Here is a 19,894-nt window from a genome sequence, read left to right as displayed (position 1 = left end):
CCGAGCTCCCCATTCTGCCCTTCCCTTACACCCCTGTGAACAGCACAGCACCTAAGAAATCCCATCAGTAGTTCTTGCCCTGCTGCTAGGGAGAAGGGAGGAAGGCAAGTGGTCTGGACTTAGGCTAGCCTGGAGCCGGGCCAGACTGCTCCCACAACCCAGCAGTCCCACTCTGGCCTCCATGAAAGACCAACAAGGCAGCCAGAGACACAGCTTTACTCAAACCCTCCTCCCACTTTATTTCAAACATCATAAAATATACACACAGAAAAAAAGATGAACGGAAGGGGAAAATGTTAGGGTGTGAGGAGAAACCTCTCCCAAAACACAGCATCAGCGCAGACAGCAACGGGAAGTAGCTGCCGTAGAGCGTTGCCTCTGTCCAGGCAGACAGCATCTCCACCACGTGCCTGCCAGGGCTGCAAGGAGGAAGGGGAGGACAGTGAGCCCCGGCACAAGGAGGAAAAACAGGACAGAGCCCCATCCTGAGCAGCTCTCCGATTTACTGAAGGGGACAGGCACAGGCTGAGGCCTGGCTAAGGACATCACCTGTCAGGGTGCCCCTGTAGACTTCTGGATTTGCTCCTTTAGAATAAGGATGCTCTGCCGCTGCTCCGGCGGCAGCATGGCGATCTGGTCTGCTGTCAGCTGCAGAACCTGCATGATCAGGGCTGCCTGTGGGGAGAGGGGAGAATGAGAGCCATGCCTGCCAGAGCAGCCACAGGTTACTGGAGCCAGGAAGGGGCTGTCCCTGCCACAGTCAGGTGCATAGGAAGTGCTGCTCCTGCTCTCATCTGCTGCTTTTCATCCTCTTACCTTCTCGTGATCCTGGGGAGTAACCTGGCTCTGTCCAGGGCTAAAGCCTCCAGGCTGACCAGCTCCTTGGACCCCTGCCCCAGGAATGCCTCCTCCCTGCAAGCCTGCCCCTGCCATGTTAGGAACCTGTGGGTGCAAGAGAGAGGGTAAGGACCAAGGGGTCTCTGGGCTCAGCCATGCAGATACAGGAACACAAAGCATGATCAGATGAATGCCCTCACAGACAGCCTGACAATGCCCAAGCATGACGAGAGACAGGCTACCGTGCATTTTATGTGCTCTCCTGTCCCTCCAACTCCCGCACTCCTCCCTGCACCTACATCAGGAAGAGGTGGAGAGAGGCCTGATCCTTGTCCTGTCCCCAGCAGACAGGCAGTGCCTGGGGAGATGGGACAGATGCCCTGACCCCTCAGAAAGCCACTGACCTAGGCTTTGTGCTTCCTGGAGGTGCTGCTCTGCAGGATGCCCTCCCCTCGCTAGCTGCTGCAGGACACGTTCACGCTCCCCACCCATCCCTAACCTACAGGACATCGTCGGCGCCCACCAGCTGAGCAGAGGTGTTGTGTGTACCTGGCGGGGCCCCTGCGGGCCACTGGCTCCCATGTTAAGTGGCCCAGGACCCTGTATCCCACCAGGCATGGGGCCACGTGGGTTGGGACCTGGCCCTCGAGGCTCCAGGCCCCGTGGCTCCATGACCCTGGCCTCCATGGCCCTGGCTTCCAGCACTCGCGGCTCCAGGACCCGTGGCTCCAGGCCTCGTGCCTCCAGGGCTCGCGCTTCCATCACCCGGGGTTCCAACCCTCGTGGCTCCAATCCTCGTGGCTCCAGCCCTCGGGGATCTCTTCCGACTGCAGAGGAAAGACACGGCAAGCTGTTGAAAGGAGCAGTGCCACAGGGAGCATGGGAGCGAGCCTGCTGCCTCCTTTGTCTGGGGGCGAGCAAATGCCCGAAAGGTGCAGGGCTGGGGGCAGAGGGGACATGCCTGGAGGAAGTCCCTTGCCCTGTGGAACTGTCGTTCCTTGCCCTGGAGTCAGTCGTTTCACTGCCCAAACTCCCTTCCTATGTCTCGTGTCAGGGCAGTGGGCTCCACTCTGACTTCTTGTCTGTACGCTTTAAGCCACCCATTATTTCATGCCCCCTCTCTCACCTCGAGCATCCATCAAGGGCCCCCGTGGCTCTCCCATCAGTGGTCGGGGTTCTCCCATGGGTCCCCCCCTCATCTCATGGGGGGGGCCACGGCTGTCATGACCAGGCATATGGTGCATAGGGGCTCCCTGGTGGGGCGGCCCAAGGTAACCTCTGAGGCAGAGAGACGAGGAGAGCAAAGCAGGAGGAGAAGAAAAAGCGAGAGAGTGTGAATCAGACGCTGGCTTGGCACGGTCTGGGCAGAGCGCTGGGATTGCCCCCGAAGCCGGCCACAGGGGAGGAGGGCGAGGCTGGCACAGGGACAGGTGCTGTCGGCCCCACGCCACAGGGCTGCTGCCATCACCCTGGGGATGCCCCGTCCACGCAGAAACGGGCCAGCCCCCACGGTCGGCAGAACAGAGGCCTCCGACCAGGCAGCAGTGACTCCCGAAAGGCTGGGAGTCACTCCCCTGTCCTCAGTGAGAGGTCACCCTTGGGCAGGGGACAGTGCCAAGGGCTCCTCTCCTTCCCTCTCCCCTCACCTGGGCTCCACTTCTCCAGTGACTGAGAGCAGGGTCCCTCCGCGAGGGTCATTCGGGGCATCTCCCAAAAGGCCTCGGGGCGGCGGGCCACTAGCAGGTAGAGGTCCACGCTGCATAGGGGCCCTCGGGTCTGGCATGGGCACTGCCAGGGAGACACACAAGAGCTCGTGAGGATCTGCATGACCAGTGCTGTGCTGAGACTGTCCCCCAGCGCTCTTGGGGCTGGGGTGTGGGGCAGCCTTGCCGCTCACCGGCGCGCAGGCAGGTGAGCCACGCCGACCGCCGGGGCGCAGCCCCTCACACAAGGCCAGAGTGCACCAAAACCCCTTCCCTAGCTGCCGATTTAATCGCTCTCTTTCCCTCTGGCTCTATCTCAGGCTCCTTATGGCACCAGGTGGTCAAACCAAGCGTGGGTGCCCCCATGGCAATCCCTACAAGCATGGGCATCAACACCCCGCTGACATGGGGCCAGGAGCAAAGCAAGACCTGGAAGGCTCCTGGTAACGAGGTGTCAAAGGGGGCTGGATCCTAGGCAAAGGCCCTCTCCAAGCAGGCTCTCCTTTTCCACTGGTGGCTCTCTGTGCACGGCTCTAGCTTGTTCTCTCCTCCAGCACTGGAGGAAATCCTGCCTCCTCCTCCTCTTTACCCTGCCAGGCTACAGAGTGATATGCCAGTCCCTGGCCCCGAGTGCAGCGGGGTGAAAGCTACTCTGCACACTCCACAACGAGCTCCACGGGAGGAGGCAGCTGGCGGGTGCCGGGATACCTTGAACGCGTTCGATAGACGCAGGCCTGGCAGGTCCCACGGGCGAGAGCTGCAGGTTCCCTGGGCAAGCAGCAGGAAAAGAGGGAGAAGAGCAGACACGTAAATAGTGTATGCACACATGCACTCAGCTTTGGGGACAATGCTGCCTGCAGGATCACCTCCACTCCCTGAAGTCCCCCGGAAGACCTAGGGAGAAGATGCTGGATGCTGCAGGTCTGGCTTTACCAACCTCTTCCATTAACGCCACCTCTGCCACCACAGGCGTGACAGACCGCTTGGCACGGCCCTTCCCTCACTCACTACGTGAATGTGCAGGGCGGGAGGACGTCCTGCTGAGAGAACTGGCATTCTGTGGGGCTGTGCTGTGCCCCGCAACATGCAGCCAGCCAGCTTCTGCCTCTGCCCGCAGCTTCCCGCGGCACTCCCCAGAGCCAGCTGTCTGCTCTCCAAAACCTTCTGGGTGCCAAGAACTACGAGGCTGCTGTCAGGAAGACGGTGCCCACCCCAAAGAAAATGCAAGTCAGCTGCCCCTAAGTACCTAAGACAAGAGGATCTCAGAACAAGTTTGTCACATCCCTGAAACAAGGCCTACGATACGAGCGAAGGCAATAGGGGTGGCTGCCTGTGTGCCTTATTACTGGAAGAACAGGAACGCCTTGGTTGTGGCTTGACACAGTGGCCACGCAACATGTGAACCGTAAAGAATACGGCTCTGGGGCTGGGCCGTACAGACCGTGCCTGCGGAGGGAAAGCCAAGCCATCACTCACCAGGAAATTCCCTGCCAAGCCTCGCACTCACTGTCGCAAGCGAAAGCGAAGGCCCGGCTCCCTCTGCCGGGCACGGCGCGGGGAGTGCTGGCACATGCGGGCAGACGCAATGGCAGCACAAGCTGCTTCGCAGCACCCAGACAGCAAAGGAACAGGACAGGGACCAGAGAAGAGCAAGCTCGGCCTGCCCACACAAGCAAAGGGACAGACACAGGCTCACAGAGAGATGGGAATCACAGGCACGTCCTGCTCAGTGGGGCTCTGCAGGGACTGGCAGCTCTCCCAGCTTCCAGGGCACGTCTGCACAACGTGGCACAGAACAAACTGGGAGCAAACTGGTGCATGGGCTGGGGCCCTGGAAGCAAGAGAGCTGCTACCACAGCCTTGCGCCTAAGCGAACAAACCTGGGTGCAGCTCAGCGCTGTGGGAGCTGCCCCGGAACCAGGGACAGCAAGGCTGCAGGTAACTGGCAGGGGCTCTTGGCACAGCACTGCTCAGCACCCGTGGCCCAGGCCCCCACCAGAGCAATGCTCACATGACGCACAGCACTCATTCACGTCTGTTTTACCTTGTCCACGCTCCAAGGGGACTGGCCCTCCACCCGGCATCCCAACCTGCGGCTGCAGCCCACCTGAGAGGGACAGGCAGAGATCAGATCCCTCCTTGGCCATCCCCGCACCACTAACAGATTCCTCTGGCCCCAACTACCTCCCCTGTGCCCAGCTCCTTGGGGAGCATCCAGCAGTTTATTTTCTTGGTGTTGGCCCCCCACAGAGACAAGCCAACTTTCTGGACCACTGCTGGCAGTAGCCACAACCATGATGTATGGTATGGGCTACATGTGCTCTCACAGGGCCAAGCCCTCCAGTTAGGGGGAAGGTAGAGGGGCGCTGTCTGCAGGACCCGTGCGCCCCAGGCCCCGCTCAGCCAAAACCCATGCACTCACCTCCTGGAGCCATGGGGCCAGGGCCTGGGCCCTGCACAGGGGCTGCCATCTGTCCTGGGGCCGGCACTCCTCCCTGCATGGGCGGCTGCATCAGAGGTGGAGCGCCATTTACGTGCATCCCACCCTACCCAGGAGAGAAAACTGAGTCAGGGAAGCCCCTTCACCCAGGCATGCACATCCAAGCTGGGAGAGCTGGATCTGGCAATGCCCATCTCTCCCACACACAGCACATGCATCGTGTAGACTCTTACTATGGGCTGTGGCTGGGACGAGGGTGTATTCTGTGGGTTCAGCTGGGCGTTAGGCCCTGGCCCAGGCCCTGGTCCTGGTCCCGGCCCCGGCCCCGGCACTGGCTGTTGGTTGCCTGGGATGAGAGGAGGAACACTGGTCTGGCGATGCAGGATTTTCTAGGGGCAGAAAAAGGAGAAGAGAGTTATCTTCCACCCCTCCTCCACAACAGGCTGCACCAATATCCTACTGACCACAAACAAGGCAGCAAGGGACAAACCAGTGCAATCTCCGGGTCGACAATCCTCATGACCACCTGAGCCTGTAGCAGGGCATAAGCCAGCTGGGGGTTCTGGAGCAGCATGTTCCTGGCTTCCTGGGGGCTGTTCTGGACACACAACTGAGAAGACACACGCAGATCAGAGCTCTGGCAAGGTGCGACAGGGGCTGCAAGGGCATGGGCAGCAGTGGTAGAAGCTGTGCTCATGCGGAGAGTGCAGCTCTCCGCTTCACTCACCTTCATCTGCTTCATCAGCTCAAACATCTGCTCGGGTGGCAGGCTGGCTACTGCCCGGCTGATGGACTCGGGGGCATCTTCAGGATTGACCGGGTCACCGTAGGGTGACTCTATGATGGGTGCACCTGTGCCCAAGCCTGCAACAAAGTTTGCAACCTTGTACAGCAACACAAACTGGCTGTTTTTAATGGGCTCATCAGAATGGAAGCACCACGCCATTATGGGGAAAAGGAGGCAGTGAAAACAGGAAGATCATCTGAGACAGAAAACATAGAGCTGAGCCCACACATCCGTCTGCAAAGCTACTTGCTACATAGCTTAGAGCGGGTCAGCTCTGTGAGATCTCCATCTTGCTAGCCTTACAGAAAAGGCATGCTTTGTAACGCTGAGAAGGGCAGGCCCAGCATGGCATCAGTGCGCTCTACATCACAAAATTTAGACTCACTCTTCAGCTCCTCTTTGTTCTTCTCACTGGCCGCGTTGTCGACACGCAGGGCCCTCCCGCTGAACTCTCGCCCATTCAAGTTCCGCATGGCACTGAGGGCCGTCTCCTGGTCTTGGTACTCACAGAAGCCATAGCCCTTCGGCTTTCCCGTCTCCCTGTCATACACCAGCCTGCACAGCGAGGAGAGAACCACCACCGCTGAGGGCAGCACAGGCATCGAGCAGCATGCAGTGCCCACATATCCCCATCGCTCAGAACGGGGCTATTGGGGTACACCACACAGGAGCACTGCGGAGCAGAACGAAGGCACCGGAGTCAGGTCAAAGTGCACAACAGTGGGCCCTAAGCCAAAGCCAAAAGGCCTCCTAGACCCAGGTGTTCCCAAAGTTCTGGCGTCCAGGAAGGCCACCAGCACAAGCACCATCATGCTTCCCATAACGCCACAAAGACAGCTCCTGGGGGCACAGGGCTGGACTGGCTTCTCCTGCTGTTTCCAAGCCCTTGACTGAGAGCTCACTGAAGCCTGATACCAAGCCAGGAAAACACCCCTGCAGAGCCCCGAGGACGGGCGTGCTCTGCGTACAGCCTGGTCGGGACTGCAGGACCCACCTGCCCCGGCTCCAGGCCGCAGCAGGGCAGCAGCCCCCAGCATGGCGCGACGCGGCCGCTTTCGGGCTGCCCTGCTGGGCTGCTGCGTCCGCAGCTCCCGGCGGGCCCCAGCGCCTGCGCCCCCCGCACAGCCGCCGCCTGAGGCAGCCCCTGCCCGCCCCGCGGGGCTCGGGGGAACCGGGGCGGGCAGCCCTCCTCACCTAAAGCTGACCACGGGCCCAACCTCTGAGAAAATGTCCTTCAGCTGCTCCTCTGTAGCTTCGTACGGGATGTTCCCCACTGTAGAAGAGAGACGGTGGCCGCCGGTCAGCACGGAGGCCGAGGGCTCCGCGGATACTGGCCCCGCACGGCGCAGGGGGCTCGGCCGCCCGGCCCGCCCCCCGCCCCGCGGCACCCACCGAAGACGGAGCGCAAGGAACGGTCCACGGCGGGATCCCGCACCGACAACCCCGCCATCCCGCCGCCCAGGCCTGGCCGCCGCTTCCGGTCCCTCGCCCCAAGCAGTCCCCCCCGCTTCCGCTTCCGCCCACGCCCGCGACAGGCACGGCGGCGCGGCACGGCAAGCGCTCCGGAGGGAAACGTGGGGCTGTGCTGCTGCCGCTTCCGCGCCGCGCTCGGTAGGAGCGGGGAGCGGGCCGGGCCACCTGGCCGGGGGGTGCGGGGTCCTTGGGGAGCCCTTCTCCGGGCAGTCCGCCATCAGGGGCTGGCTCTCGGAGCAGCGCCGTGGCCTCAAGGGTGCAGTCCCGGGCACCGGCCCAGAGGCACAGCCCCCCGGGTATCCCGCAGCCGGGCACCCCACTCCCCGGCCACCCCATTCCCTGGGACACCCCACCCCCCACGTATCCCACTACTGGGGTACCCACTCCCCCTATACCTCGAGCACCCCATCCTCTGGGGTACCTCATCGCTGGACATCCCTTTCCATGGACCACCCCAGTCCGCCCCATCCCAGGGACCTCATCCCCTAGGGCACCCCATCCCAAGGACAACAGCCCTAGGGCACGCAATCCCCCAGGGCGCCCCATCCCCGGGCACCCCATGGCAGTGCCAGGGCAGCCAGCCCCCTGCCCCCGCGTGCAGCCGGGGCTCCGATGCCCCCAGCATGGCAGTGCCAGGGACTCCTCTGGCCGCAGCTCCCTCCTGTCCCTTGCAAACCTGACACCCAGTGCTCGTGTCTCTGCCAGCCGGTGATGTCCCTCTGTCCTGGGGCTCGGCAGGATGGAGGCCAGGGACACCCCCATCCCTGTCCCTGCACTGGCCACGGAGCCGCGGTTTGCCCAGTGCCTCAGGTGAGCCTGAAAGAGGGAATGGGAGCCCTGCGGCTGCTCCGGCAGGGCTGGCGGGGAGGAGAGCTCAGAGGCCAGCCCCGCACCCAGCGGGGGTCTCTTCCCTGCGATGGGGTGGGCAGCAGGGCTGGGGAGGGTCTGACCATGCCTTAGCCTCGCAGGGAGCAGTTGGAAGAGGAGCAGCTCCTGGACAGGCACTACCAGCTGCAGAAGATGCCAGGGGGCTGTGTGGCCCTGCCTGTGCTGGAGGAGAAGCTCTCCCAGCTGTGGCTGCCCCAGGAGATGCCCTGTGAACTGGTCTGGATCCAGGTTGGGAGAGAGCCCTCGCCCTGAGCCCTGCTGTGGGGTGGTGGGGTCTCAGCCCCATGTGCCACATCCTTCCCCGCAGAACCCCGTCCCCTCCAGGGCAGCCCGCCGGCAGACACCAGCCCAGAAGCTGCGGGATGAGCTGCGGCGACTGCTGGGTGAGAGCTGGTCAGAGGAGCTGGAGCGCGATGTGCCCCACGCCTGGCAGCGACACAAGGACCTGGTCCTGCTGAGTGAGGACAGCTTCAAGGCTGCGGTGTGGGAGAAGCTGGGTAAGGGGCAGCAGGGCCTGCCTGCCCTGATCCTGCCTGAAGAGCTGCCCTGGCCTTTCTTAAAGCTCCCAGGATGGGTGTGTTGCAGGTCCAGTGCTCTGGGAGACGGTCGCCTCGGCTTTGGGTGCCCAGCGGCTGGCCAGGCGAGGACGGGTATTGCCAGACGGGATGCGGTCCCCCCGCGTCACCCTGCTGCTGGGCCAGGATGGCTGGGTGGAGCATGTGGACAACGGGATCAGGTAGGCAGGAGCTGCCTTGCAGGGTGCGGCTGGTACAGGGAAGGGGCTGCCCTCACTGGGTCAGCGGTGTCTCCCAGGTACACCTTTGACGTGACCAAGTGCATGTTCTCACCGGGAAACATCACGGAGAAGCTGCGGGTGGCCTCACTGCCCTGCTCCGGGGAGGTCCTGGTGGATCTCTATGCAGGTAACAGGGACGGTGGAGGGGTTTGGCAGGGCAGGCTTGTGGGGGCAGGCAGGCAGAGAGCAGTGATGCAGGTACTGATGGCATCCAGGTGGATGTGAAACGTCATTTCCAGCCTGCACTGGAAAAACATGCAGACTTAGAGCTCCTACCCCATCTGTGAGCCCTCAGCACTGCTGTCTCTCCTTGTGTCCATGTTGCCTTTGGACACTTAGTATGACCTTGTGCTCAGGCTCTGCAGAACTCTGCTCTGTACCTAGTGCTGCTCATGGGAATCGTTTGGAGCCAGGGGAAATATTTGCCCTCAATGTTATTTCTGAAAAGCTCCCATAGATGTTCTGAGCCTGTGTTTTCATGACAGGCTGGCACTAACTGAAGTGTCCTGTGCTGTGAAAGTAACTGGGGAGATCGAACCAGGCATTTGCATGTCGAGAGAACAGCCGTTTTGTGCTTAGGGAGGTTAATGCTTCCAATTTGTACCACGAGGAAAGGATGTGGCACTCACAAAACTGCTCTGGATTAATTAAAATAAATGGTACTCTGGGCACTTCTGCACAGAGTGGAAGCAGGGCAGGGCAGGTCTTAAGCTAACGGCCAAAGACTGAAGGTAAAATAAGTTCCTCTTTAAACATTTTTCAAGCCAGATTTTGCTTTTGCAGAGGAGGGGGGGATGATTTTCCATTTTCCCAGCATTTGGGTTTGTTCCAGCCCAGAGCAAAGCAGATTCAGAGAGCTGGGATGGCAGTCTGCATCCTGGCCTGCTTCTGGGGAGGAGCAGGGACCCCTGGCAGTGCCTGGACCCTGCCTTCAGCCACTGCCACCTCCTGCTTCCAGGCATCGGCTATTTCACGCTGCCATACCTGGTTCACGCAGCGGCTGCCTTTGCCCACGCCTGCGAGTGGAACAGCCATGCTGTGGAGGCCCTTCGGAGGAGCCTGGTGCTGAACGGTGTGCAGGACCGCTGCTGTGTCCACCATGGGGACAATCGGCAGGTGAACGATGCTGCCTGACTTCAGACCCCCCATCCCCATGTGGCATCCCCCTCACCTCCCCTCTTCTTCCAGCTGGAGCTGCGGGATGTAGCGGACCGGGTGAACCTGGGCCTGATTCCCAGCTCGGAGGAAGGCTGGCCAGTGGCCTGCCGCGTCCTGAAGAAGGGCACAGGTGGGATTCTCCACATCCACCACAACGTGGAGACGCTCCCCACAACGGCTCCACTGCAGACCCCAGTCCTGCTGGCTGAGCAGGCATCTCCGGAGGGAAAAGACTGTAATGGAGAGGCATGGCACCCAATGGAGGACAGGGAGAAGGAGACACAGGGGGCCAGGATCAGGCCTGAGTGGCAGAGGTGGGCTGAAGCAACGGCAGCACGGATCCGGGGGCTGCTGGCAGAGCTGCATGGGCAGCCATGGCACACCAGCATCCTGCACATCGAGGCGGTCAAGTCCTACGCGCCCCATGTGCATCACCTTGTGCTGGACCTCGAGTGCCGGCCGACGCTGCCCACCTAGCTGGGCACAGCCCCCAGTGTGGCCCTGGCTCCCACAAAACAGTGGCATTGGATGTGCTCCCACAGGAGACCCCTCCAGGAACCGTATCCCAGCTGAGGATGGAGCAGGCTGTGGCTGAGAGTGCCCTGGATCCTGCCTTGGCTGTGCCTGTCGCCACCCAGGTCTTGGATGTGTGGTGGCACTTTCAGCCCCATTTTCCCGCAGGAGGGGGCCACAGGGCTGAGGAGACCCCGGGTTCCTGCCAGGCTTCATTTCAGCGAGTCAGGAACAGGCTTGATGCTTGTATTTACCAGTGCGCTTTTTTATTGTACTGGAAACAGGCCTGTTCATTTCGGTTTCTTCTCACCTTTATGCAAAAATAAAGGTGTTTCTTACCTCTCCTGTTGGTGTCCAGTTAAAATGTGAGCACTGGTGCAAGTGTGTGGGGGCCTGGCCTGGGGGGGCCGGGTCCCAGGGTGGTGTGTGGAGGGGCTTGGGGACCAAAGCTTCTGCTGGCATCCCCTGCTCTGGGTTCTGCCTGCGAGCCCCCTTGCCTGAGCATGGTGTGGGTACCCCTGTTGCAGAGAAACCCCTGCCCCAGGAGGGAGCTCCCGCTGGCCTTGGATGTCCTGGGGGGCCACGAGGTTTGGGTTTTCCTCTGTGTAGGTGTCCCATCTCCTCCAGCTCCCCCCGTCCTGTGGCAGGGAACCCCATGGCACAGCCAAAAGCGTGGGCAGAGCTGTGGCCTCACGCTTGTTTTGGGGTGGTCCCTGCTGTCCTGAGTGGCCAGAAACCATGTCCCCACGCATGTGAGCCCTGCGCCTCATCCTGCCACGTGTCGTCATGGCTTCCCTGTTGCCTGTGCTGCTGCGGGCAGAGCACGGGGAGCTCCTCCGGGCCCGTATCTCTGCCACGAAGGACAAGGGCAGAGGCTGGAGCCTTGCAGCGGGGACATGCTCTGCTGCGGCAGCGCTGGGAGGGCACCACGGCCTCGCTCCTCGGGTCCCTGCCCCTCGCCCGCCGCCGTGCTGGGCGCCCCGGGGACCCCGGGAGGACCCCGCAGCAGTTCGGGTGGCTGTAGACTTCATGCCAACGGGTGTGTGTGTGTGCTCTTTGGGAGGAGCCGCATTCCCAGATAGGGCTGCGGGCGGCAGCCGGGGCACAGCGCCCAGCCCCAAGCACCAAGCCGGGCGCTGCCCAGCCGCGCTGGGGACAGAGCAGCGGGGCCGGGGGCTCCGGGCACGGCCGGGGCCGCTTAGCGGGGCGGGTCCCGGGTCCTGGGTCCCGCCTCCCGCCTCCCGCCCGGGCCGTCCCGTCGGTGGCGCAGGTGCGGCGCCTTTAAGGAGGCGGCCCCGCCTCCCCGCTACTGCCGGGAGGTGCTGCCGGAGCCGTGGCAGGTACCGGGGTAGGTGCCGTGGTAGGTACTGGGGGTCCCCTTGTGGCGGGTGGGCGCGGGCAGGGGCGCGGGCCGCGGTGTCCCGGGGGCCGCCGGGGCCGCCCAGACGCGGGGCTGCCGGCGTGTTCCTGCCCCGGGGGCCGCGCTGCGAGCGTGGTGCCGGCGGCCCCGGACATCCCCTTCGGCCCGCGGCAGAGGGGAGCCGGGGGTCCGGCCCGTCGGGGCGCGGGGGCCGGTGCGGCTGGGCAGGCAGGTCCCTCCCGCCGGGCTCGGCGGCGACCGCTCCCAGCCGCCACCCGTCCCCCAGCTCGCCGGTGCCGCTGCCCCGGGCAGGGAGCGGGGAGCGAGCGGCGCCGCAGACCCCCCGCGGGGGCTCCGGGAGCGCGGCTCTGTCCCGCTCCGTCGGGGCTGGGGCTGCCGCGGCCGCCCGGGGTCGGGGTCCGGATCCTGCTCCCGCCACCCGGCTGCTCCGCGGGGGGACGAGCCGCGTCCCCGGCCCGGGGCGCGTCTGCGGGCGCAGCGGCCGGCGGCAGCTCCTTCCCCCCGCGGGGACGCTGGGCGTCAGCGCCGGTCCCACGGCGCCGGCTGAGGTCACCGGGCGGCGGGGCTGGCAGGCAGCCCGGCCCGGGGCAGGGCCGCGGGGGCGCTCGGGGCACCGGGTGCCGGGGGAGCCGTGGGGCTGCGCTCAGCGCCTGGCTCGCTCCCAGCACGGACGCGCCCGGCTACTTGTGGCCAGGGCGAACGATGCCGGGCGGAGCGATGTCGGAGGCCGTGGATCTGTCCTTCCTCTCGGACGCGGAGAGGGATCTGATCCTGCAGGTCCTGCAGCGCGACGAGGAGCTCCGCAAAGCAGAGGAGCGGAGGATCAGGTGGGGACGTGGCGGGGGGCGGGCAGGGCGCTGGTTTCCCCGCTTTGCCCTACAAGCGGCTGGAGGGGCCAGGGTGCAGGTGATGGGGTGGGGGCGGCTCAGCCCCAGCCCCAGCCTGGGGGTCCCGCTGCAGCTCTGACGGTGCTGGGGTGTGAGCAGGCGCCTGAAGAACGAGCTGCTGGAGATCCGGCGCAAGGGGGCCAAGCGGGGCAGCCAGCGCTACAGCGAGCGGACATGTGCCCGCTGCCAGCAGAGCCTGGGCCGCGTCAGCCCCAAGGCCAACACCTGCCGGGGCTGCAACCACTTGGTGTGCCAGGACTGCCGTTCCTACAGCCTCAACAGCTCCTGGCGCTGCAAAGTCTGCACCAAGGAGGCGTGAGTACCCCAGGGGCAAGTGACAGGGACCTTTGGCACACTCCTCCTCTCCCCTTCTTCTTCCCGGTTGCCCTGGCTCGCTATCCCATGGCCAAGCTTTGCTAGCCTAGCTGATGTCCAGTGCAGGGCAGTTGTCTCTGCTGACACTTCCCGTGGCAGGCACCCATGGTTGGGTGATGGAGAGCTGGGTCGTGCCCCACTCTTGGGTCTCCTTTGTGCTGACTCCACTCCTTTTCCCCCCTCACTTGACTCTGGCATCCCCCCCATGCCCTTTGCTCAGCCTGTGTTTCAACCGCACCAGGTTTCCTCCCTCTCAGCCTCCCCGTCCTACAAAACCCTTCCTGCTCCTGTGTTTGCTGCGCACGTAGCTGGGCCAGTGCATCGGCTGTGCCCAGCCAGCTGCTAAACGTGCCCCCCGTGCCCGTGCTGTCCCTGGCTGGTGGCAGCACTGAGGATGGCATTGGGGCACAGGGAGCAGCCCCCACTGCTCCTGACTGCCCCCGCTGCCTCCCTGCTCTGCAGCGAGCTGAAGAAGACGACGGGTGACTGGTTCTATGACCAGAGGGTCAACCGCTTCGCCAACCGGCTGGGCAGTGACATGGTGCGGCTGTCCCTGCGGCACAGGTCGGCAGGTAGGAGTGCTGCAGCGATGCCTTCTCCCGCAGCCCAGCCTTCTGGGATGCTCCAGCTTTCCGAGGTGTGCCTCAGCATGGAGTTGGCTGGGAGCAGCTCCTGCCTCAGGTGCTGGGCTTGGAGCAGTGGTTCTCCTGATGCCTCTCTCTTTCCAGCCAGCAAAAGAGAGACCGTGGGACAAACCCTTCTCCAGAAAGCCCAGCTCAACGAGCCCAAAAGCTCCCCCACAGCCCAGCAGCAAAGCCCCCCGGCACCCCAGAAGGGGCCCAGGTGAGGATCCCTGCCATCTCCCTTGTTCTGGGTGCCAGCCCTCATCTGCTGTAGGGGCGGGACAGATGCTGTCACCCTGCTTAAATCATTGGTGGCGCAGAAGCTCTTTCTCAGCTCAACCTCCTTGCCAAACAGGACATACCTGTGGTTTTATTTGTCTGCAGTTTGTTCCCGGATGCTTCAGACCCTCGGGATGGCAAAAGCGACACAGAATCCATGGAAAACATGAGCCTGGATGGCTACAGACCTAGTCCTGGTGGTGGGGGCAGGTGAGGGGCTCCCTGTGTGGGTTTTCCTTGGCAAGACTGGCCTGGCGAAGGATGAGGACCTTCATCTGAAGTGGTTTTTTTTTTCAGTCTAGTGAGGGGGAGCTGGCTCCTCTGGCTGGGCTGAACCTGTCCTTGGGCAGGCAGCTCCTCTGCTTCCCAGGCTGAGGTGTTCTAGGTAGCTTGTGGGGAGATAGCGCTTCCCGGCCGGCGCTTGCTCTTCCAGCCATGCTTTTGGCCTGCGACAGATGTTTCTGTATCCTCTGCAGAAGTAACTCCTTGGAGAGAGCTGCCCCTCTCAGAGATGGAAAACAGGCGGCTGCACCAGCAGGACCTGCTGCCTCCAGCCTGACCCTCCCTCTCCGCTCCAAAAACGCATTCTCTGACAGACGGGTGCGTGCCGCTGCTCCAGCAGGCTCAGCCCTGTCCTGGGGCGCAGGGCCAGGACCCTGTGGGGTGCCCAGCCTTGCCCTGCTCTGAAGGGATCTCCCCTCCCCAGGGTGCTGCCGTGGGGAGCTGCAGCAGTGCCTTGGTGGACGAGCACGAAACGATATTCAAGAAGAATCCCCGGCGGGTGGTGAGGCCTGCGGGTGAGAGCTGCGTGGTTGTGGGGGGTTTGGATGCTGACGTGGCGGGGGGTGGGTGGCCGCTTCTCCCCGGGCTGCGGTGGGCTTTTGGTGTGGATGGGAGAGGCTGGGGCAGCCCCTTGCTTGAGGGAGCAGCAGGTCTCTGTTAGTCCTGCACAGTGCTGCTGCCTCCTGCCTCACCATCTCTCCTGCAGACTACACCAAGTCGGTGATCGACCTGCGCCCAGAAGATTTTGTGGGGGAAGGCAGCTCTTTGGGGGACCGGAGCAAGTCGGTCCCTGGCCTCAACACAGAGCTGGTGAGACCCTCAGCATGCCGCAGAGCTGGCTGCCTGGCCAGCCGTGCCATGCCACTCCCCATGAAGGTGGCTTGTCTCTCCTTGCAGGAGGAGGAAGAGGAGGATATTGATAATCTGGTGGAGATCCATCGCCAGAGGGTGGCCCGCGGCAGCATGCGCAGTGGCACCTCCTTGGTGAGTCCCTGCAACGTGGTTGTGCTGCAGGAAGAAATGATGGAGAAGGGCAACGCAGACAGGTTGGGTGGGAGGAAGGCAGGGTGGGCAGCTCCACAGGCAAGAGCTTGGGGTGTGGGGGCTTCCTCCCCTTGAAGGGAATCAAAACACAGAGACCCAGCTCTCTTCCAGGGAGCCTGTGTGTAGGTGGAAGGCACTCGGCAGCCATCCCCAGCCATGGAGGGGTGAGAGGGGCAGTGCCGAGGAGGCATGGGGAGTAGCCTTGCTGAGGATGAAGAGGAACCATCAAGTGATGTTGCCTCAGCTCAGCCCTGCTGTGTCTTCCAGAGCACACTGGGGAGCATGGTCAGCATTTACAGCGAGGCTGGTGACTTTGGCAACGTCGCGGTCACCGGGGGAATCTCCTTTTCCCTGAGCTACGAGCAGAAGACACAGACCTTGTTCATTCATGTGAAGGAGTGTCGTCAGCTGGCCTATGGGGACGAGGGCAAGAAGCGCTCCAACCCGTGAGAGCTGGGCGGGGGTGGTGGCTGGTGGTGCTCAGCTGGGTTGTGGGTGCCCACCAGAGATGAGAGCAGTAAGCAGGGGGGTCTTGGCAAGGCAGGAGGTCTGGGGTTGCCCTGGGGGGCTCTGGGGGTGGGCTCTGGGGAGACCTTGGTGAAGTGCTGCTGCTTCTCCCTTCAGGTACGTGAAGACCTACCTCCTGCCTGACAAATCCCGGCAAGGGAAACGCAAGACGACCATCAAACGCAACACCATCAACCCCCTGTACAATGAGCTGCTGAAGGTGAGCGGGGATGGGCTGGAGGGGCAGCTGGGATGGGCACTCTGTGCTGTGGGGCCGGGCAGACAGCCGGCCCTGGGAAAGCTGCTGGAACAAACCAGGGGAGGGATGGGTTCCAAACGCCGAGGTGGGGGCTCTGTAGAGGACTTGTGTCCAGACACTGCACCCTGAAAGCTGGAAAAAAACCCACTCCTGGGCTGGGTTGCTGCTCTGATGTGGCTGCAGTGTCAAGCCCTGGGTGCCGTGGTGGGGTGGAGGCTCAACTGCAGAGGTGCATGTGTGTCACAGGCCATGTTCCTTGCTCCCGTGGCATCTCCCAGAGCTGGGCCCTTTTGCTCACCCTGGACATAGCTTTCATGGAGGAGGCTCCTGGGCCATCGCAGGCAGGCTGCAGTGGTGGGAGGGAGGGCGGCATGGCTGCAGAGGAAGAGCTAAGGCAGTTCTGGGTCCCTGGCAGAAGCACTTGGTGCCGCCCTTCACGGTTCCCTCTGCAGCCACCATGGGGTGGTGGGACTGGGTGGCTCTGTCCCTGAGCCTGGCAGCGCATCGCTGAGGCCAGGCGCTCTCTGGCAGGAGGGAAGTGGGAACTGCGGTTTTGTTTCCAGGCACCCACAGCCCTGGGTTTGCCAAGGTCTCACACTCTGACCGCCTGAGGCTCAGCGGGCTGGCAGAGCTTCACTTGTGGTGGAGGTGGGGTGGCTGGATGCTCTGAGTCTGGTCCTGGCTCTGAGGACCACTCAGAGCACAGGCTCCTGCACCACTGCCCCAGGACTTTGAGGTTTCAAGCAGGCTTGCAAAGGAAGATGAACGGTCTCCTGCATGTACCCATTGCTCCTCCAAGCTGTCTTCTCTCCTGCTCAAGACCTGTGGCTGATGGTGTCTGTTAAGCCTGTCCCCTGCCCGCCGCTGCCAGCTCACCAGGGGTTTTCCTGTTTCTCTTCCTAGTATGAGATTAACAAGTCCCTCCTGCTTGCGAGGACACTGCAGTTCTCAGTCTGGCACCACGATCGCTTTGGCCGCAACACGTTCCTGGGGGAGGTGGAAGTCCCACTGGACACCTGGAACTTCGAGAACCACCTGGAGGAGTTTCTGCCCCTGCATGGCAAGGTGCTGGCCCTGCTACCCCAGCCCTGCTGCCCGCAGCCACCTTTGCCTGGCCCTGTCCGGAGGGGGTGGCCCTTGGTGGGCAGAGGGGTGCACACACCTTGTCCGAGAACTGCCAAAAGGCTTGTGCCAAATCGAATCTTTGGAGAAGTGAAGACCTCAGAAGCAGACAGCAGTAGTGTCATAGTAAACAAGGGCAGATCTTCTGCCTCAAGCGCAGCTTCCCTCTTCCTCCTTGCTAAGTCCCCTATGTGATACTGCAGAACTTGTCTCTGCCCCATCAGGTATTTTCATTCTGCTTGCTTGACTGCTCTGAGTGCCGCTCTTCATGGCGCTCTGCTCCAGCTGGGAGGAATTGGAGCCAACTTCAGGGAAACAAATGGGGGAAATTGGCTGGGACATCCTGCTGCAGGCTGGAAAGCCAGGCAGCAAGGATCTTTCTGCTGCTGCCCTTAGGTCTGGTTCTGTAGGCTAACTCGTACTGTGGGCTCAGCCCTTGGTGTTGCTGGGGCTCACACAGCTTGTGGAAACCCCTAAACAGGGTTTTGTGAGGGAGGTGGCTGAGCCAAAGTAGGATCCCAAAGGAGCTGGTCTGAGTTCTGACGTGGTGATGCTGGGGAGGGTCTGTAGGCATTTGCCAGCTAAACCACCTCTAGAAGAAGCCAAGCCCTTTGGCCCAGCGTGGGGAGGTCTGCATGCAGACCAGGCCATCACCGTGTCTGCTTTGACCTCTAAAGTCTTGCCTCTCTGCAGATCGGGGCAGATGCTGCTGGTCTCCACCAGTACAAGGGGGAGCTGGTTGTCTCCATGAAGTACATCCCATCTTCCAAACACCCTGGGGCCGGCAAAGGCAGGAAGGGTGAGTGCTGGAGCTCCAGGATCTCTGTAGCCTGTGGGATCTGCTCATGGCAAGGCAAGGTGGGTCTTGATGGGTTTCTTGGGTGACGCCACTGCAGCCTTCTCCTCCATAATGCCTGCAGGGCTGCTCTGGGTCGGGGCAGACCTGGCTGTCCTCAGGCTGGTCCACTGGTCCTGGGGCTGGACCATCAGGCCCTGCACCAAGCAATTGCCTGCCCTGGCCTCAGCAGGCAGGGCCAGCGAGGGAGGAGGCAAGAGGAGAACCTAGCTGGGGGATCTGTACCTGCCTCTGTGATGAAGGTGTTCAGCAGGACCTTTCCAGAAGTTTGTGATGGTGTAAATTAAGGTCGATTAATTTTTTTGTGTTGGATTTTCCCCAGGCAAAACAGGGGAAGGTGGTGAGCTCCAGGTCTGGATCAAAGAAGCCAAGAACCTCACAGCTGCCAAATCTGGGGGGACCTCAGACAGCTTTGTCAAGGGGTGAGTGTGGGTCCTGGGTAGGGGGGCAACGAAGGCACTGTCGTCCTTGGCTGCATCCCAGGGCACTTGCCAGAGCTGCCCGAGGGACCTGGGGAGGGAAGGGTCTCTCCACTAGCTGCCCCGTGGTGCCTGCGTTAGTGCCCTGAAAGTCACCGTCTGCCCAGAGACAAGATACTCCTGGCAGCAAGTGCTCTCCTAGGCTTTGGCTGGTTGAGAGGCTGCAGCCGGGAGGCTGTGTGCAGGGCAGGACTCCAGCTGCCATCAAATCATCTTCCCAGAGGTCGCCAAGCCACCGGGCAGCATGGCTGGGGGCAAGCAGGCTCCAGTCCTTGCCCTCTCCCCTCCTCAGGCTGCTGCAGTCTGCTGAGCAGCTTTTCAGGAGGCAGGGCAGGGACCCAGCCCCTTGCCGACTGTTGTCCTCCTGCCCAAGCCATATCGGGGAAGGTGGGCTCCAAGCCAGGTCCTGGGGTGCTGAGCTGCCCCAGACCCTGAGGCAGAAGGCAGCTGCAGGCAGCTAACCCAAGGGGCTGCTTCCCCCAGCTACCTCCTGCCACACAAAACCAAAGCCTCCAAGAGGAAGACGCCTGTGGTGAAGAAGACCCTGAACCCTCATTACAACCACACCTTTGTCTACAACGGCATCAACCCCGAGGACCTGCAGCACATCTGCCTGGAGCTGACGGTCTGGGACAGGGAGCCACTGTCCAGCAATGACTTTCTCGGGGGTGTCCGTCTGGGGGTGGGCAATGGTGAGGAGCCCTGGGGTCCTATCAAACCCTGGGGACAAGCAGCCTTGCTTGGGGCTGCCTTGCTGCAGGCAGGAGGCTGCTCCAGCCGTGACTTCTGCCCATATGTAACCTTTCCCCCAGGCATGAGCAACGGGCAGGCTGTGGACTGGATGGACTCCACGGGTGAAGAGCTGAATCTGTGGCAGAAGATGTGCCAGTACCCAGGCTCGTGGGCAGAGGGGACGCTCCAGCTCCGCTCCACCATGGCCAAGCTGAGGCCATAGGCTGTGGCACTGGGACTTGGCTGGGGGCTGGCACTGCTGCTTCTGGGCCACCCTCGCTGCACGGCCTGGCAGGGCTGCCCTGTGTGGGCTGGCTTTTTGTTGGGTGGTTGTGGTTTTTTTCCTTTAATAAACATGACCCTCTCTAAACAGGCTTGGGCAGAAACTCTTCTTGGCTTAGCTTCGTTTAAAGGGTTTTCCTTTTGTCCTAGGCTTTGCACCAAATTTCAGGCTGAACTGGAGTCCTTGTGGA

General features: G+C 62.4%; 3 protein-coding genes across 9 annotated transcripts; 2 read left to right on the top strand and 1 right to left on the bottom strand.

Annotated features, from left to right (window-relative positions):
* Positions 1-214: 214 nt before the first annotated feature.
* On the bottom strand, positions 215-7,280 carry CSTF2 (cleavage stimulation factor subunit 2). 3 transcript variants are annotated; one of them, XM_056359831.1, is made up of 15 exons: positions 7,160-7,280; positions 6,962-7,040; positions 6,153-6,322; positions 5,708-5,844; positions 5,471-5,590; positions 5,214-5,369; positions 4,963-5,086; positions 4,585-4,647; positions 3,249-3,308; positions 2,484-2,625; positions 1,964-2,115; positions 1,387-1,664; positions 817-942; positions 550-675; positions 215-419 (listed from the first exon to the last, which is right to left on the bottom strand). In XM_056359831.1, exons 1-14 carry the CDS (start codon positions 7,215-7,217, stop codon positions 553-555), a joined length of 1,788 nt encoding a protein of 595 aa, XP_056215806.1. In that variant the 5' UTR covers positions 7,218-7,280; the 3' UTR covers positions 215-419; positions 550-552. The 3 variants fall into 3 exon arrangements, with proteins under 3 accessions (XP_056215806.1, XP_056215807.1, XP_056215808.1); XM_056359832.1 differs by lacking the exon at positions 3,249-3,308; XM_056359833.1 differs by lacking the exons at positions 1,964-2,115; positions 2,484-2,625; positions 3,249-3,308.
* A 2-nt stretch (positions 7,281-7,282) lies between these two features.
* On the top strand, positions 7,283-10,925 carry TRMT12 (tRNA methyltransferase 12 homolog). 4 transcript variants are annotated; one of them, XM_056359837.1, is made up of 8 exons: positions 7,283-7,378; positions 7,946-8,050; positions 8,209-8,356; positions 8,436-8,625; positions 8,714-8,864; positions 8,942-9,051; positions 9,883-10,040; positions 10,113-10,925. In XM_056359837.1, the coding sequence occupies exons 2-8, from the start codon at positions 7,980-7,982 to the stop codon at positions 10,557-10,559; spliced, it is 1,275 nt and encodes a 424-aa protein (XP_056215812.1). In that variant the 5' UTR covers positions 7,283-7,378; positions 7,946-7,979; the 3' UTR covers positions 10,560-10,925. The 4 variants fall into 4 exon arrangements, with proteins under 4 accessions (XP_056215812.1, XP_056215813.1, XP_056215809.1 ...); XM_056359838.1 differs by having other exon boundaries at positions 8,201-8,356; positions 8,453-8,625; XM_056359836.1 differs by having other exon boundaries at positions 7,289-7,378; positions 8,201-8,356.
* An 833-nt stretch (positions 10,926-11,758) lies between these two features.
* Positions 11,759-19,795, top strand: SYTL4 (synaptotagmin like 4). Of its 2 annotated transcripts, none has more exons than XM_056359829.1 (17): positions 11,759-11,943; positions 12,671-12,803; positions 12,963-13,178; positions 13,701-13,810; positions 13,967-14,081; positions 14,246-14,350; positions 14,617-14,740; positions 14,847-14,937; positions 15,129-15,232; positions 15,320-15,406; positions 15,734-15,912; positions 16,091-16,193; positions 17,136-17,297; positions 18,048-18,153; positions 18,533-18,632; positions 19,173-19,381; positions 19,502-19,795. In XM_056359829.1, the coding sequence occupies exons 2-17, from the start codon at positions 12,679-12,681 to the stop codon at positions 19,642-19,644; spliced, it is 2,079 nt and encodes a 692-aa protein (XP_056215804.1). In that variant the 5' UTR covers positions 11,759-11,943; positions 12,671-12,678; the 3' UTR covers positions 19,645-19,795. The 2 variants fall into 2 exon arrangements, with proteins under 2 accessions (XP_056215804.1, XP_056215805.1); XM_056359830.1 differs by having other exon boundaries at positions 12,642-12,803.
* The last annotated feature ends 99 nt before the right edge of the window (positions 19,796-19,894 follow it).

Source organism: Falco biarmicus, chromosome 14 (assembly GCF_023638135.1).
Source record: "Falco biarmicus isolate bFalBia1 chromosome 14, bFalBia1.pri, whole genome shotgun sequence".
NCBI lineage: Eukaryota > Metazoa > Chordata > Aves > Falconiformes > Falconidae > Falco > Falco biarmicus.
Note: the sequence above shows the minus strand (reverse complement) of the source record. Positions and strands in the feature narration are given on the sequence as shown.